The sequence below is a fragment of the Schistocerca nitens genome, chromosome 11 (genome assembly GCF_023898315.1).
Source record: "Schistocerca nitens isolate TAMUIC-IGC-003100 chromosome 11, iqSchNite1.1, whole genome shotgun sequence".
NCBI classification, from domain to species: Eukaryota; Metazoa; Arthropoda; class Insecta; order Orthoptera; family Acrididae; genus Schistocerca; species Schistocerca nitens.
Window position 1 is genome coordinate 116,487,678 of NC_064624.1, and position 17,022 is coordinate 116,504,699.

At 42.0% G+C, this 17,022-nt stretch overlaps 1 protein-coding gene across 2 annotated transcripts in view; it reads right to left on the reverse strand.

Annotated features, from left to right (window-relative positions):
- LOC126213529 (solute carrier family 35 member E2A-like) overlaps nt 1–17,022 on the reverse strand; it is a 145,615-nt gene that overhangs the window by 104,983 nt on the left and 23,610 nt on the right. For both annotated transcript variants that reach the window (XM_049941374.1, XM_049941373.1), the window contains exon 2: nt 11,096–11,231. In XM_049941374.1, the coding sequence (XP_049797331.1) occupies nt 11,096–11,231 (136 nt within the window). The remainder of the gene's footprint in view (nt 1–11,095; nt 11,232–17,022) is intronic.

Consider the following 17,022-nt stretch of genomic DNA (forward strand, 5'->3'; position numbering starts at 1 on the left):
TTTTGGAAAAAGGCTGTGTTAAATTATGCAGAAGGTACTGTGTAACATTTACTGAAAGTTTGAAACAAATATGTTTGGAAGATCCTTAGAAAACATGTAATTAGTATGAGAAAATAAAAGTTTTGGGAATCGAGCGACAAAGATTGGATTAACTTTTTAGTGCATTCCAGGTCCATAGGATGGATTATCTTCATCCTCTGCAAACTCCTCCTCCAGCTTCCTCTTGTTCCTCGTCCTGTTTACTCTTGCTTGTATTTCTAGACTCTTTACAGCCCTGTCTGCAGCCCGAAGGCGTTCCTTGTCTAAAGCAAGCATCGCTCGTACCATGTTAGAACCTATCTTCATTCCCATATTTCTAAATACCTTTGGCTTTCCAACATTTCTCCTTTTCTTAAAAGCCTTCGGAGGATTTCTAATAACTTTACTTTTACTAATTATTATACTTCAACAAAACAGAGACTCAAGAAACAGAATTAATTACGAATATTTTCGAGATAACGACAGAGTAAATAAACATGAAACAATCGACAATCACACCAGCGATATATATTGAACCATCACAGGTTAGCCACAACACATACTTTATGTCACATCACTAAAATGTACCTGATGAACACGGACGTTAATAATAACACCATTTGACAGCAGTTTAACAGCGCCACAGTGGGTCACGCCCATGTAGAACACACTTCAAAAAAAATTTAAAAATAGTTGTAGTCTTCGGAATTGAATAAATTATATATCTATTAAAAGGTAATAGTCTGCAGATTCAGAAAACGCAAAAAAGTAAAAATTGAACTTTTCATGATTTTGAGCCTTTCTGGAGCCCCTTAAAAGTTCAAAGAGAAGAAATAAAAACTTTGAGGTATGCTGAAGAAATTGTATTTCTGTCACATACAGCAAAGTACTCAGAAGAAAAGCTGAGTGCATGAAGAGTGTTTTACATTACGTTATAAGATGGACATCAACAAAAGTGAAAGCAGTGTGAGGGGCATTCAACATGTAAAGCAACAATTTTTCTGAAAAATGGTAGCTTTTATTCAGGATTTCAATACACCATATCATTCCCAATTCTTTTGGCTACAAAACCGTATTTTCCAACATAATCTCCTTTCAATACAACAGCCTTATTCCAGCTTACTGGGAAGACATGTATGCCCACACAGTACCATTCTAGTGGTCGACATCAGAGCTGAGGTCTTGCTGTATCAATAGCCCTCGCATCATCCACATACTGCTTCCTGTGGAACGCATCCTTCATTGGCTCAATCACTTGGAAGGTATGTGATCAGGGCTGTAGGGTGAAAGAAGAATACACCTTTGAGTACTCTAACTGGTATTTTCAGCAAAACTGACAGACGTCCAATTGCGTAGCGAGGCATTTGATTGTGATCTATCAATCAACTCGAATGAGAGTATTCGCATGTTCCAACATTGCAGGAGCACACCTGTGTATCGACGGCCAGCATGCAGAGATCTGACAGGTTTACACGACGTGGCTGCGATGGTGACAGACGACTGTCAATTACTCACCGTGGTTTTGTTCATTGTCAGGTCTCTATAGATATGCTGCAAGCACCTATGAATATCTGCTATGCTCTTCTTTCCCACCACAAGACACTCAATGACAGCTCTCTGCTTGGAATGCAGCTCTGTTACAGATGCCATTTTGAAGGCATCGCCACGTATTGGAACCTCATGAAATTATATGGGCTGAAGTGGGAATGTCCCATGATGTCCCATAAGAAATTCCATGTTTTTTCTACCAAAGTTGTTCGAGAGAAAAATGTGTTGCATTACTTATTGAACACCTCTCATACAGTAGAATGTAGTTTCATTAAATCAGATGATGTTGAGGGAATTAAACTAGAAAACGAGATACTAAAATTAGTATACAGATTTCATTATTTGGCCTGCAAAATGACTGGTGACAGATGAAGTAAGGAAGATATAAAATCAAGACTGGCAACACCACATAAAGCATTTTAGAAAAAGGGAAATTTGCTAACACCAAATACAGATTTAAGTGTCATGACATATATCTGAATGTATTTGTATTGAAAGTGGCCCTATACAGAAGTGAAACATGGATAATAAGCGCTTCATGAAAGGGGGTTCTGAGATGTGATCCTAAAGAAAAGGCTGAAGATTGCAAGGGTATACTGGAATAACTAATGAAGAGGTACCGAATAATCACGAAAAGAGAGAGAGAGAGAGAGAGAGAGAGAGAGAGAGAGAGAGCATGACACGACTTAAGAAAAAGAAGGGCTCAGTTGATAGGACACATTTTAAATCTGTGCAGGAATCATTAACTTGGAAGTGGAGAGAAGCATAAGTAGAAAAATTGAAGAGGGAGACCAAGACTTGAATGCAGTAAACAGATTGAAGCGGATGTTGGCTTCAGGAGCCATGCAAGGATGAAGATGCTTGCATAGGATAAAATAGCACGGACAGCAGCACTGAATCAGAAAACAACTGGAAACGACAACAACAATGTTGCAAAATACTTCTCATCTAGATCACAAAATAAATTTATTATTTATCAGATGTGCGTTGTATCACTATTGGCTGCTAAGAAAATCTTTATTAGTAGGGCCACAACTGTAATTTAAAAAAAAAAAAAAAAAAAAACAAAATTTGACATGAAGGGTTTTGGTGGACAATTTTTATACAATTTTTGTAACGGCCAAACTCCCCAACAATGGCTCACATTATTTCATTCCACTTTTTGTGATCAATAAACTTCAGAACCCCCCCCCACAAACCACGGACCTTGCTGGTGGTGGGGTGGCTTGCGTGCCTCAACGATACGGACAGCTGTACCACAGGTGCAACCACAACGGAGGCGTATCTGTTGAGAGGTCCGACATACATGTGGTTCCTGAAGAGGGGCAGCAGTCTTTTCAACAGTTGCAGGGACAAGTCTGCATGATCGAGTGATCTGGCCTTTTAACATCAACCAAAACGGCCTTGCTATGCTGGTACTGCGAATGGCTGAAAGCATGGGGAAACTACAGCCGTAATTTTTTCCTGGGGCATGCAGCTCTATTGTATGGTTAAATGATAACGACCTCTTGGGTAAAATATTCCAGAGGTAAAATAGTCACCCATTTGGATTTCTGTGCGGGGACTGCTTAGGCGGATGTCAGTATCAGGAAAAACAAAACTGCCATCCTACAGATTGGAGTGTGGAATGTCAAATCCCTTAATCAGGCAGATAGATTACAAAATTTAAAAAGCAAATGCACAGGTTAAAGCTATATACAGGGTGTTACAAAAAAGTATGGCCAAACTTTCAGGAAACATTCCTCACACACAAAGAAAGAAAATATGTTATGTGGACATGTGTCCGGAAACGCTTACTTTCCATGTTAGAGCTCATTTTATTACTTCTCTTCAAATCACATTAAGCATGGAATGGAAAAACACAGCAACAGAACGTACCAGCGTGACTTCAAACACTTTGTTACAGGAAATGTTCAAAATGTCCTCCGTTAGCGAAGATACGTGCAGCCAACCTCCATCGCATGGAATCCCTGATGCAGCCCTGGAGAATGGTGTATTGTATCACAGCCGTCCACAATACGAGCACGAAGAGTCTCTACATTTGGTACCGGGGTTGCGCAGACGAGAGCTTTCAAATGCCCCCATAAATGAAAGTCAAGAGGGTTGAGGTCAGGAGAGCGTGGAGGCCATGGAACTGGTCCGCCTCTACCAATCCATCAGTCACTGAATCTGTTGTTGCGAAGCGTACAAACACTTCGATTGAAATGTGCAGGAGCTCCATCGTGGATGAACCACATGTTGTGTCGTACTTGTAAAGGCATATGTTCTAGGAGCACAGGTGGAGTATCCTGTATGAAATCATGATAACGTGCTCCATTGAGTGTAGGTGGAAGAACATGGGGCCCAATCGAGACATCACCAACAATGCCTGCCCAAACGTTCACAGAAAATCTGTGTTGATGACGTGATTGCACAACTGTGTGCGGATTCTCATCAGCCCACACATGTTGATTGTGAAAATTTACAATCTGATCACGTTGGAATGAAGCCTCATCCGTAAAGAGAACATTTGCACTGATATGAGGATTGACACATTGTCAGGTGAACCATTCGCAGAAGTGTACCCGTGGAGGCCAATCAGCTGCTGATAGTGCCTGCACACGCTGTACATGGTACGGAAACAACTGGTTCTCCCGTAGCACTCTCCGTACAGTGACACGGTCAACGTTACCTTGTACAGCAGCAACTTCTCTGACGCTGACATTAGGGTTATCGTCAACCGCACGAAGAATTGCCTCGCCCATTGCAGGTGTCCTCGTCGTTCTAGGTCTTCCCCAGTCGCGAGTCATAGGCTGGAATGTTCCGTGCTCCCTAAGAAGCCGATCAATTGCTTCGAACGTTTTCCTGTCGGGACACCTTCGTTCTGGAAATCTGTCTCGATACAAACGTACCGCGCCACGGCTATTGCCCCGTGCTAATCCGTACATCAAATGGGCATCTGTCAACTCCGCATTTGTAAACATTGCACTGACTGCAAAACCACGTTAGTGATGAACACTAACCTGTTGATGCTACGTACTGATGTGCTCGATGCTAGTACTGTAGAGCAATGAGTCGGATGTCAACACAAGCACCGAAGTCAACATTACCGTCCTTCAATTGGGCCAACTGGCGGTTAATCGAGAAAGTACAGTACGTACTGACGAAACTAAAATGAGCTCTAACATGGAAATTATGCGTTTCCGGACACATGTCCACATAACATTTTTCTTTATTTGTGTGTGAGGAATGTTTCCTGAAAGTTTGGCCGTACCTTTTTGTAACACCCTGTATAGTGGGAATTACTGAAGTTTGGGTGCAGGAGGAACAGGACTTCTGGTCAGGTGAATAGAGGGCTATAAATACAAAATCAAATACAGGTAATGCAGGAGTAGGTTTAAAAACGAATAAAAGAGTAGGAATGTACATAAGCTACTATGAACAAATAGTGAATGCGTTACTATAGCCACATTAGACACAAAACACACGCCTACCACAGCAGCATAGGTTTACATGCCAACTAGCTCCACAGATGATAAAGAGATTGACGAAATGTATGACGAGATAAAAGAAATTATTCAGATAGTTAAAGGAGACAAAAATTTAATTTTGATAGGGGACTGGAATTTGTAGAAAAAGGAAGAGCAGAAAAAATAGTTAGGGAATATAGACTAGGGGGAAGAAATGAATATGGAATTTGCCTGGCACAATTTTGTGCACAGCATAATTTAATCATCACTAATATTTAGTTCAAGAATCACAAAAGAAGGTTGTATAAATGAATGAGACCTGGAGACACCAGAAGGTTTCAGACTGATTATACAGGGTGGTCCATTGATCGTGACCGGGCCAAATATCTCACGAAATAAGCGTCAAACGAAAAAACTACAAAGAACGAAACTCGTCTAGCTTGAAGGGGGAAACCAGATGGTGCTGTGGTTGGCCGACTAGATGGCGCTGCCACACGTCAAATGGATATCAACTGTGTTTTTTTAAATATGAACCCTCATTTTTATTACATATTTGTGTAGTACCTAAAGAAATATGAATGTTTAATGGGACCACTTTTTTCGCTTTGTGATAGATGGCGCTATAAGAGTCACAAACATATGGCTCACAATTTTAGACGAACAGTTGGTAACAGGTAGGTTTTTTAAATTAAAATACAGGACGTAGGTATGTTTGAACATTTTATTTCGGTTGTTCCAGTGTGATACATGTACCTTTGTGAACTTATCATTTCTGAGAATGCATGCTGTTACAGCGTGATTACCTGTAAATACCACATTAATGCAATAAATGCTTAAAATCATGTCCGTCAACCTCAATGCATTTGGCAATATGTGTAACGACATTCCTCTCAACAGCAAGTAGATCGCCTTCCATAATGTTTGCACACGCATTGACAATGCACTGATGCATGTTGTCAGGTGTTGTCGGTGGATCACGATAGCAAATATCCTTCAACTTTCCCACAGAAAGAAATCCGGGGACGTCAGATCCGGTGAACGTGCGGGCAACGGTACGGTGCTTCGACGACCAATCCACCTGTCATGAAATATGCTATTCAATACCGCTCCAACCGCACGCGAGCTATGTGCCGGACATCCATCATGTTGGAAGTACATCGCCATTCTGTCATGCAGTGAAAGGTCTTGTAGTAACATCGGTAGAACATTACGTAGGAAATCAGCATACATTGCACCATTTAGATTGCCATCAATAAAATGGGGGCCAATTATCCTTCCTCCCATAATGCCACACCACACATGAACCCGCCAAGGTCGCTTATGTTCCACTTGTCGGAGCCATAGTGCATTTTCAGTTGCCCAATAGTGCATATAATGTTACTTAAAATCCGTCTTGATTGCAAATTTTTTTTTTATTATTCATATGACCGGTTTCGGTTCATTCAGAACCATCTTCAGATCTGATATTTCAGTTACAGGAGTAACCCGTCCAAATCCAGCAACTTTCACATGCTACGTCACATGTGACGTAGCATGTGAAAGTTGCTGGATTTGGACGGGTTACTCCTGTAACTGAAATATCAGATCTGAAGATGGTTCTGAATGAACCGAAACCGGTCATATGAATAATAAAAAAAAAAAAAATTGCAATCAAGACGGATTTTAAGTAACATTATAAAGTCACTGATTGCGGTTATCCCGTAAGACATTATGTCTGTTTTTGCAAAAAATAGTGCATATTATGCCGGTTAAATGCTTTGATTATCTGTAAAACACAGTATATATCGCTCAAACAGTCCAAGGGTGTACTACCGGTCCATAGTGTCCAACGGTCACAATATTTCGGCGATCAGACATGTCGCCATTGTCAGGTGCGCTGACAAACTGAGCGCCTGAGCGCAGGCGGCCATCTTAAATCCTCTCCCCCTGTAAGGTGTTTCTCCGTGGTCCGTGCCCGCAGTCACGCACCGGCGGTCACTGAGACGCTGGCATCGGCATCTGTGGTGGTGTCGGTGTAATTGCCTCATCCGCCCTGGTTGCCCATTCGTTTTCTTTGCTGAGTGTCTCTTTAATTAGACTCAATGCTGGTTCCCATGCCTTACTGAGGCTATAGCCGCAATCTCGGTTGATGAGTGCGTCCCTGGTACGAATTTCGATAGCCTCTCTAACAATGCTGTAACAGGATTTGTATGTTTGTGCCAAGACCCTGGTATGTTGGCAGTCCATTTCGTGATTTTCAGACAAACAGTGCTCTGTGACCACCGACCTGTTGGGGTGCCTAAGCCGAGTGTGCCTCTGATGTTCTCGGCAACGACCTTCGATGGTGCACACTGTCTGTCCAATATGAGTCTACCACACTGACACGGAATCTGGTACATGCCGGCCTTCCGCAAACCGAGATCGTCTTTGACACTTCCCAATAATGCTCGTGTTTTATTGGGTGGACAAAAGACAGTTCCTACTAGGTGTTTCCTCAATATTCGTCCTATTTTCCCCAATAGTCCATCAGTATATGGTATATAGGCAGTGGCCATCTCTTCCTTCGTGACTTCTTCCATCTCCACACACTGTACTGTAGAGGTGGGGCGGAGAGCACATCTGATCTGCCATTCCGAGTACCTGTTTTTCCAGAATACAGTTTTGAGGTGTTCCAGCTCGTGGGGCAGATTCTCTGCATCAGAGATGGTGCGCGCCCTGTGCACCAGTGTTTTAACATCCCATTCCTCTGTGAAGGGTGGTGGCAGCTATCCGCATGCAAATACAGGTCGATGTGCATTTTCTTCCTGTATACCCCGTGGCCCTTGGTGCCGTCCGCACTTCTTTTGATCATGATGTCCAGGAATGGTAATCTTCCTTCTGCTTAGGAATTTAAGGTGGCCACCCGCCCTCAGGAGCTCAGTTCGTCAGCACACCTGATGATGGCAACTTGTCTGATCGCCGAAATATTGTGGGCGTTTGACACTATGGACCGGCAGTACACCCGCAGACTGTTCGAGCAAGAAATACGCCGGGAGAAACTGAAGAATCACAACAGTATATATAAAAAACGAAGTATCCAGATACTTCCCACTGACACCAACCTATCAGAACTCTGGAGATGGGAACTTGCCCTGCAATATATTCTCTCTTCCCATTACCCACCAGGCCTCAACCTCCACTAATTTCAAGTTGCTGCCCCTCATACATCACCTGTCATTCAACAACATCTTTGCCTCTGTACTTCCGCCTCGACTGACACCTCTGCCCAACCTCTTTGCATTTACATATGTCTGCCTGTGTCTGTATGTGTGCGTATGGATATGTGTATGTGTGCGTGCGAGTGTATACCTGTCCTTTTTTCCCCTCTGAGGTAAGTCTTTCCACTCCCGGGATTGGAATGACTCCTTACCCTCCCGCTTCGTCTCGTATAGTTTCATTGACTTCCGACAGGTGGCAGCGCTGTACGGAGCTGTTAAAATGGCGTCTGTAACGGATATGCGTTGCAAACAACGGGCAGTGATCGAGTTTCTTTTGGCGGAAAACCAGGGCATCTCAGATATTCATAGGCGCTTGCAGAATGTCTACGGTGATCTGGCAGTGGACAAAAGCACGGTGAGTCGTTGGGCAAAGCGTGTGTCATCATCGCCGCAAGGTCAAGCGAGACTGTCTGATCTCCCGCGTGCGGGCCGGCCGTGCACAGCTGTGACTCCTGCAATGGCGGAGCGTGCGAACACACTCGTTCGAGATGATAGACGGATCACCATCAAACAACTCAGTGCTCAACTTGACATCTCTGTTGGTAGTGCTGTCACAATTGTTCACCAGTTGGGATATTCAAAGGTTTGTTCCCGCTGGGTCCCTTGTTATCTAACCGAACACCATAAAGAGCAAAGGAGAACCATCTGTGCGGAATTGCTTGCTCGTCATGTGGCTGAGGGTGACAATTTCTTGTCAAAGATTGTTACAGGCGATGAAACATGGGTTCATCACTTCGAACCTGAAACAAAATGGCAATCAATGGAGTGGCGCCACACCCACTCCCCTACCGAGAAAAAGTTTAAAGCCATACCCTCAGCCGGTAAAGTCACGGTTACAGTCTTCTGGGATGCTGAAGGGGTTATTCTGTTCGATGTCCTTCCCCACAGTCAAACGATCAACTCTGAAGTGTATTGTGCTACTCTTCAGAAATTGAAGAAACGACTTCAGCGTGTTCGTAGGCACAAAAATCTGAACGAACTTCTCCTTCTTCATGACAACGCAAGACCTCACACAAGTCTTCGCACCCGAGAGGAGCTCACAAAACTTCAGTGGACTGTTCTTCCTCTTGCACCCTACAGCCCCGATCTCGCACCGTCGGATTTCCATATGTTTGGCCCAATGAAGGACGGAATCCGTGGGAGGCACTACGCGGACGATGAAGAAGTTATTGATGCAGTACGACGTTGGCTCCGACATCGACCAGTGGAATGGTACCGTGCAGGCATACAGGCCCTCATTTCAAGGTGGCGTAAGGCCGTAGCATTGAATGGAGATTACGTTGAAAAATAGTGTTGTGTAGCTAAAAGATTGGGGAATAACCTGGTGTATTTCAATGCTGAATAAAACAACCCCTGTTTCAGAAAAAAAATGTGTTGCATTACTTATTGAACTGCCCTCGTATATATATAAAGATGATGAGACTTACCAAACAAAAGCGCTGGCAGATCGATAGACACACAAATAAACACACAAAATTCAAGCTTTCGCAACAAAGGGTTGCTTCATCAGGAAAGAGGGAAGGAGAGGGAAAGACGAAAGGATGTGGGTTTGAAGGGAGAGGGTAAGGAGTCATTCCAAGTCCGGGAGCGGAAAGACTTACCTTAGGGGGAAAAAAGGACAGGTATACACTCGCACACACACACACATATCCATCTGCACATACACAGACACAAGCAGACATTTGTAAAGGCAAAGAAACGCTTTGCCTTTGAGGGAAACATTCCACGTGGAAAAATATATCTAAAAAGAAAGATGATGAGACTTACCAAACAAAAGCGCTGGCAGGTCGATAGACACACAAACAAACACAAATATACACACAAAATTCAAGCTTTCGCAACAAACTGTTGCCTCATCAGGAAAGAGGGGAAGGAGAGGGAAAGACGAAAGGATGTGGGTTTTAAGGGAGAGGATAAGGAGTCATTCCAATCCCGGGAGCGGAAAGACTTACCTTAGGGGGAAAAAAGGACAGGTATACACTCGCACACACACACATATCCATTCACACATACAGACACAGCTTGTGTCTCCCTTAAAACCCACATCCTTTCGTCTTTCCCTCTCCTTCCCATCTTTCCTGATGAGGCAACAGTTTGTTGCGAAAGCTTGAATTTTGTGTGTATATTTGTGTTTGTTTGTGTGTCTATCGACCTGCCAGCGCTTTTGTTTGGTAAGTCTCATCATCTTTCTTTTTAGATATATATATATATATATATATATATATATATATATATATATATATATATATATATATATAAACAGGTTGTGTGAAAAGAAAGTTATATTGGTGGGTCCTCCCTTCCACATTTTCCTTAATTCCAGCAAGAACCACGTATCACAAATGACAGCTCCACCATGGCACTGCCCCTTTATATCTCTTGTGTGCGATATTACCACCATCCGTATATGTGCATATTACTATTCCACGACATCCATCACCTCAGTGTATAGCATAGATGATGTAAGTACAATAGTAATAGAAATGGTATGGGGGCTAGAAATTTATGTATTAAAACATAATTGGCTAAATACTAATTATCAGTCATACTTTTCAACGCTTGTGAAACAAATTTGACTTGATCCGTAAAATGTATGTTGACTACACATCCAGTAAACATGAATAAATAAATGTTTCTGCATTACCTTACACTTATATGAATTTAGAGACAGCTGCCATTCGTTACAGACAATTAGAAATTTAGTCCAAGTCTTTATGTGTGCCTTTCAACAGTTCAACAACAATATTTTCCTACAGACAACAGTACTGCCAGTGAGCTGTTGCTCATATCTGATAAAACAACTGTGTACATGACAGTGAAACGTGAGGCAGAGTACGGCCTAACCTGGTGCAACCGACGAGCAGCATGTGACAGTAGAAGCCGGGCGGCCTCGCCATTCGCGGCGCGGGCTTGTACATGCCGCAGGGGAAGTACATCTGGACGAAGCCGCACGTTGCCGTCATCAGCATCTGGAATGTGCCTGCAACATGTAACGACACACGGACATCATGCCACACTGTGCCACATTAATGTATCGGCAATAATTAAATGGCACCACAAGAGGCACGAGTTAGAGGAATGTCACGGACAATACTTATTACTTCCAGTATCACAGTATGCAGCCACAACAGGTTATTTTCCTATGTTAAAAATACGGTTCAGATTGTTGTTAGTCTGATTGATTATAACATTTAAATACCATTTACGGTCAATATTCTCACAAAATATCTCTCATTTTTATGTAATTAAACCTTAAAATCATTAAATATCAAAATCTGGCCACATGATCGAAAATTTTCTGTTAGTGGCTGATGCTCTGATGACGTTACAGACTAGGAATAAGACGAAGCTATATGTGTGTTATAGGAGCATTAAACGAAGTTATGTACTTTTTCTGCAAACAGTTTACCTATTTCATGTTGGAAAATGCAATTACAACTTTTAAGTAACAATGAATTTTGCGAATGCTGATAGAGCAAGCCTTGTGAATGCTGGTGCGTCTATGATCCCTATCTAGAGCGGCAATGTGTGCAATGGCAGACATTCTTATTCGTGCTCCCAGCAACATCATTAAATTCACTCAAAACTAAGGAATTATAGAATGTTTGCAAATGGGTCCATATAGTATAACTAGATTGTTGATTATCAACCATGTGCTATGACCCAAGGCACAATAAAACTTTTCTTGGAAAAACTTAGTGCTGATTTCCTCTGTAGAAGACACTCAGCAGGGATACTCCATCCAGTAGCCGATTGGTGGTGCAACAGAGTATCCGACTGCAGATAAAGATGTCACACATTCAAATCCTGGATATGTTATATACGAGAGTGATTTGAAAAGTAATAAGAAAAAAGTACTTACATCACCGAAACAGTTATTTTTCAATGTAGTCTCCTTGTAGATTAATGCACTTGGTCCAACAATGTTCCAGTGCCTTGATCCCATCTCGAAAATGAGTTTCCTCCAGGCCTGCATAATAGTCGTCACCTGTGGCTATCAATTCTTCATTTGAAGAGAATCTTGACCCACCAAAAAAAATTTTCAGTTTTTGGAAGAGATGGTAGTCTGACAGACCCACATCAGGTTAATAAGGCAGGTGTGGCAACAATTCATACCTTACTCATGTAATTCTGCCATGGCAATGGCACGTGTGCAGGTGCGCATTGTCTTGATGGAAGATGACTTTCTTCCTTGCTAAACCTGGCCTTTTTTCGCTTATCTTATCTTGCAATTTGTCCAGGAGGTTAGCATAGTATTCTCCAGTAATTGTTCGCCCACTGGGGAGATAATCTACACACAGAATCCCCTTCGCATCCCAGTACACTGACGCCATGATCTCTCCCGCCAAAGGAATTGTCTTAGCTTTCTTTGGTTGTGGAGAATCAGCATGTTTCCACTGCTTTGACTGTTGTTTTGTCTCTGGGGTATAGTAGTCCACCCCAGTTTCATCTGTGGTCACAAACCGGTGCAAAAAATCTCGTTAGTTTCTCCTAAAATGGACCAAACGTATGCCCATTTTCATTTGTTTTTGATCCAGCATGAAGAGTCGTGGCACCCATCTTGCAGATAATTTTTTCATTTCTAATCCTCAGTTAAAATGTGATATACCCTTTCGGATGACATCTGGCAAGTGTGAGCAATTTCACACACTTTCAATCACCAATCCTCCATGACCATTTTGTGCACTGTTGCAATGATTTCTGGAGTAGTGTCACATCTTGGCTGACCACTGTGCGGATCATCATCAAAGCTCTCCCAACCAAATTTAAATTCATTTGTCCACTTGGCAACAGTTGAATATGAAGGATCAGAGTCCCCTAGTATATTCTGGGAATCGGCATGAATGTCCTTTTCTTCCATATCTTTCTTTACGAAGTACTTAATCACTGCTCGAGTCTCGATTTTTTCCTTCTTCGCAAATCACTAAGCGGGAATAACAAGAGAGCCGTGTCATCGCCACAGCTATCTTCCGAGAGCACAAGGCATGTGTTTACAAGCAACAGTCCAATGAATGTCACATGAACAACTCGTTGCGCTAGTGCTGGCTTCTGAGAACTTTCCAAACCACTCTCATATTTTCAAAAGTTTTACACCAATTTTTGAGTTAGCAAGAACTGACTGTAGCAGTAGTTTCTATTGAGGGACATATTACATATAGCTTCACATTAGTCTTAGTCTGAGAAATGGGAAACAGAAGACAGAGCAATTACTTTCCGAACAAACAATTCACTTTTTTGGAAAGCATTGCTAATAGCGAAGACATCACCACGTGCCCACAGTACAGTGAGGTGTAGGCCGATGAGGTTATATGGAGAGATATAAAGCGTGTACAACATGCAAGTGACACAAATGAGCACTTAAAATACACTTTTCAAGACCTTTTATAGATGTATTTGTACAGTGTGGTACTACACACCATTTGTAACCCACTTTCTGAAACTTAAATTCGAAAACAAGACTTCACTGAACTGGCATTACAACAGTAGGAGCAGCAAGCTAGCCAGTGATGTCACAGGCATCACGACTTGAGTGGAGCATTTTAGCGTGCTTTCAAATTATTTGAATTTCATTTCCGTTTTTATAAAAGACTGCTGAAATTCAAGAGGAAAATAAGCATGTTAGGAGCATACAATGATATAATTAATCATTTAAGACACTTTGCAGAAAACAGACAAATACCCTATTTGATAACAGACCATTACACTTTCCATTCTGTAGACCCACAGTGAGGATATCCTCAAAGATACAGTACATGTCAAAAGATAATGGCAATAAAAATGAAAAAAGGCAGGCTGAAAAAAGATATAATGTTCTGTCAACCATGATGTGCTGCATAAGATGGTGCTAGAAATGCAAGCTGATGAGAAATTTGGTGTTATAAGGGCAATCCTGACTAACACGAAGTCCAAAATCAAATCTCAATAATGTTTATTGAAACCTTTTGTACCCATAATCGGAGTTCAATATGGAGATAGACTGTCATCACTTTCAATCAACTGAAGAATAACACACGAAAGGCACAAGGAATTGAAACTTTGGAACCTATTTAAGCCTTTTAGGAATGGGACTAAGAAGAAAGGTGTGGAAATTGACTGTTCAGATTGTGCAGACAACATAGCCATAGTTACAGAAGTTTATGAAACAGCAGCAGAACAAGTTAATGTACTGTAAGAAGAGGCAGAACAATCTGGCTCGCAAATCTCTTTAAAAAAAAAAAAAAAAAAACTCTGACAGAAAGTGGGAGACCAGCTGCCTCTATTCTCGTTTTGGCATGTGAACATATTCACATGATTTTAATATAGAACATTCTAAATCCTTTGTAGTTAAACCTCCATACTCAACATCTCCCTCTCACTGCCACCACCTATATGTGTCTCTCTCCCACCGTCTCCTCCTCCTCCCATTGGTTTACACTACATCCCATTGCCACTCTCCCCTCACATGTGATCTCTTTTGTCCTTCTATACCACTGGTACTGTATCCATTACAAGTCGGCACCTCAAAAATTCTGGGAGTCCAACTTCTTTTTTTCCATATCCTCAAGTGTTTAAATTTCAGTCCAAACTGCACCCTTGCCTACGCCTATGTGTTAAAGTTTGCCAGTCTGGGAGCGTCCAGACACTCCGAGCCAATGTATGGTCTCCATTCATCTCCATTTTCCCCATTTCCACTGTCCCCCCTCTCTTTTGCTCCCACTACTTCCATCTCCAGTCATATCTCTCTCTCTCTCTCTCTCTCTTTTACTGACACTGCCTCTCACTCACCATGAATATGTCCTCTCTCTTAGGAACCCACAGCTATTGTCTTCATCCATCTCCATTTCTCTTTAACTGCCACTTTCTCTCTCCCACAATCACTGCCTCCTCTCTTTTTCTCTGCCATTGACACTGTCTCCTCTCTCTTTCACCATCACCGCTTCTCTAAACATTCTCTTTCAGCACCACCAAGTGAAAATATATTTGCATGCCAAATTTTTGCTGAGTAAGGTAGAATGAGGACCGAGGCAGCTGGTTCCTCACTTTTCTGTCAGTCTTCTAAAGAGGAACATATTCACCTTTTTTGTGCTCTGAAAGGAATGTTTGTGCATTGGTTCCCTTCTTTTCCCTGATACTACAGTGTGTGTAGCATAAATAAAGCATATTCTCTCAGTCAATAGAGTTTGGACAGTTTATGTGGTGGAATGACAGCTGTGCAGTGCTGGAATGGGAACAGGGAAGGGGCCGGATGGGTGAGGACAGCGACTAACGAAGGTTGAGGCCCCGAGGGTTACGGAAACATAAGATGTACTGCAGGGAACGTTCCCACCTGCACAATTCTGAAAATCTGGTGTTGGTGGGAAGGATCCACATGGCACAGACTGTGAAGCAATCACTGAAATACCGTATTCACTCGAATCTAAGCCGCACTTTTTTTCCGGTTTTTGTAATCCAAAAAACCACCTGCGGCTTAGAATCGAGTGCAAAGCCAGCGGAAATTCTGAAAAAAGTTGGTGGGTGCCGCCACAACTTACTTCTGCCGTCAAAAATATGTAGCGCTACACAGACATGCTTTGTAGGCACAAAGATAAATACTGGCGCCAAAACCTCTGCGTCAGTAAATAAATTAAAAAAAAGAAAGGTGGAAGACGAGCTATTTTGAATGTACTACGAAAATCCGACTGGCAAGACTGTTTGGGATGTTTGTCAATATGGCTAACTCTATGTTCTGAATTTTTTCCTATTTGTGAGAAGAGATGGTTGCTATAATAGGAACTTTTATAAATTGTGAATCACATGCAGTATTCTCGTCACCATAAGAATAATACGCATATAAACATTTTGCCATGTATTGTATAATGTTTGCTGCTACCTCATTTAAATCCGGTCTGCCGAATAAACTACGAAACTAGAGTGAGACAACAGCAAACGCGGAAGAATATACATATCATGTCATGTTTATATTCGTATTATTCTTATGCTTAATAGTGATACAGTCAGAAATGAAGCACAGCAATTGACTAGATTTTTAAATCTAAGATGACTCTAATTTCTGTGTAGAATGTAATGTACTAAAGAGGCGCCTGCAAAGATTTTCAAACGGAGAAAAATTTTCGCTAAACTCTCGTTCAGAACATCTTCTATCATACGCAGTCTATTATTTGGTGCTTGTTGATCATTATCAAAGAAAGCAGCAGTGTAAGTAACAACTAATAGCAGTTTCTTGCCATTGTTTCGCTAATGAGATCGGTGGTAGCGCGCACAAAAGCAGGCCATGCTGCGAGCTGCGACAGGCCGTAAACACGCACAATCAGAATGCGACAAACAATGCATGACACAGTACAGTAATGCATTTTCAGCTTAGAGTGACGTAAACAAAGAAAACTGCGCTTATCAGATCAAAGAAAAATAAGCTATCAATTCAAACCAGACGAAGCACGTGGAAAAGGAAGGGTACCCGTATAAATACGGACGGAGCGCCTGACGCATAGCAATGGTTACCTGGTAAAGCTTAACTGCTAACTTACAACTCGAACCAAACTACTGCAGCTGTATCGTCATTTATTCGACCTAAATTGTGTCTCATATTACAATGGACCAACTTTGTTTCGATTTGGAGATGCGGCCTATAATTTTTCTCTCCCCTTGAATTTCGAGTCTCAAATTTCAGGTGCGGCTTAAGATTCGGGAAAATATTTTTTCCTTGACTTCGAGTCTCATTTTTCAGGTGTGGCTTAGATTCGAGTGCGGCTTAGATTCGAGAACTACGGTACAGGATATCCAGTTTGGCAGCG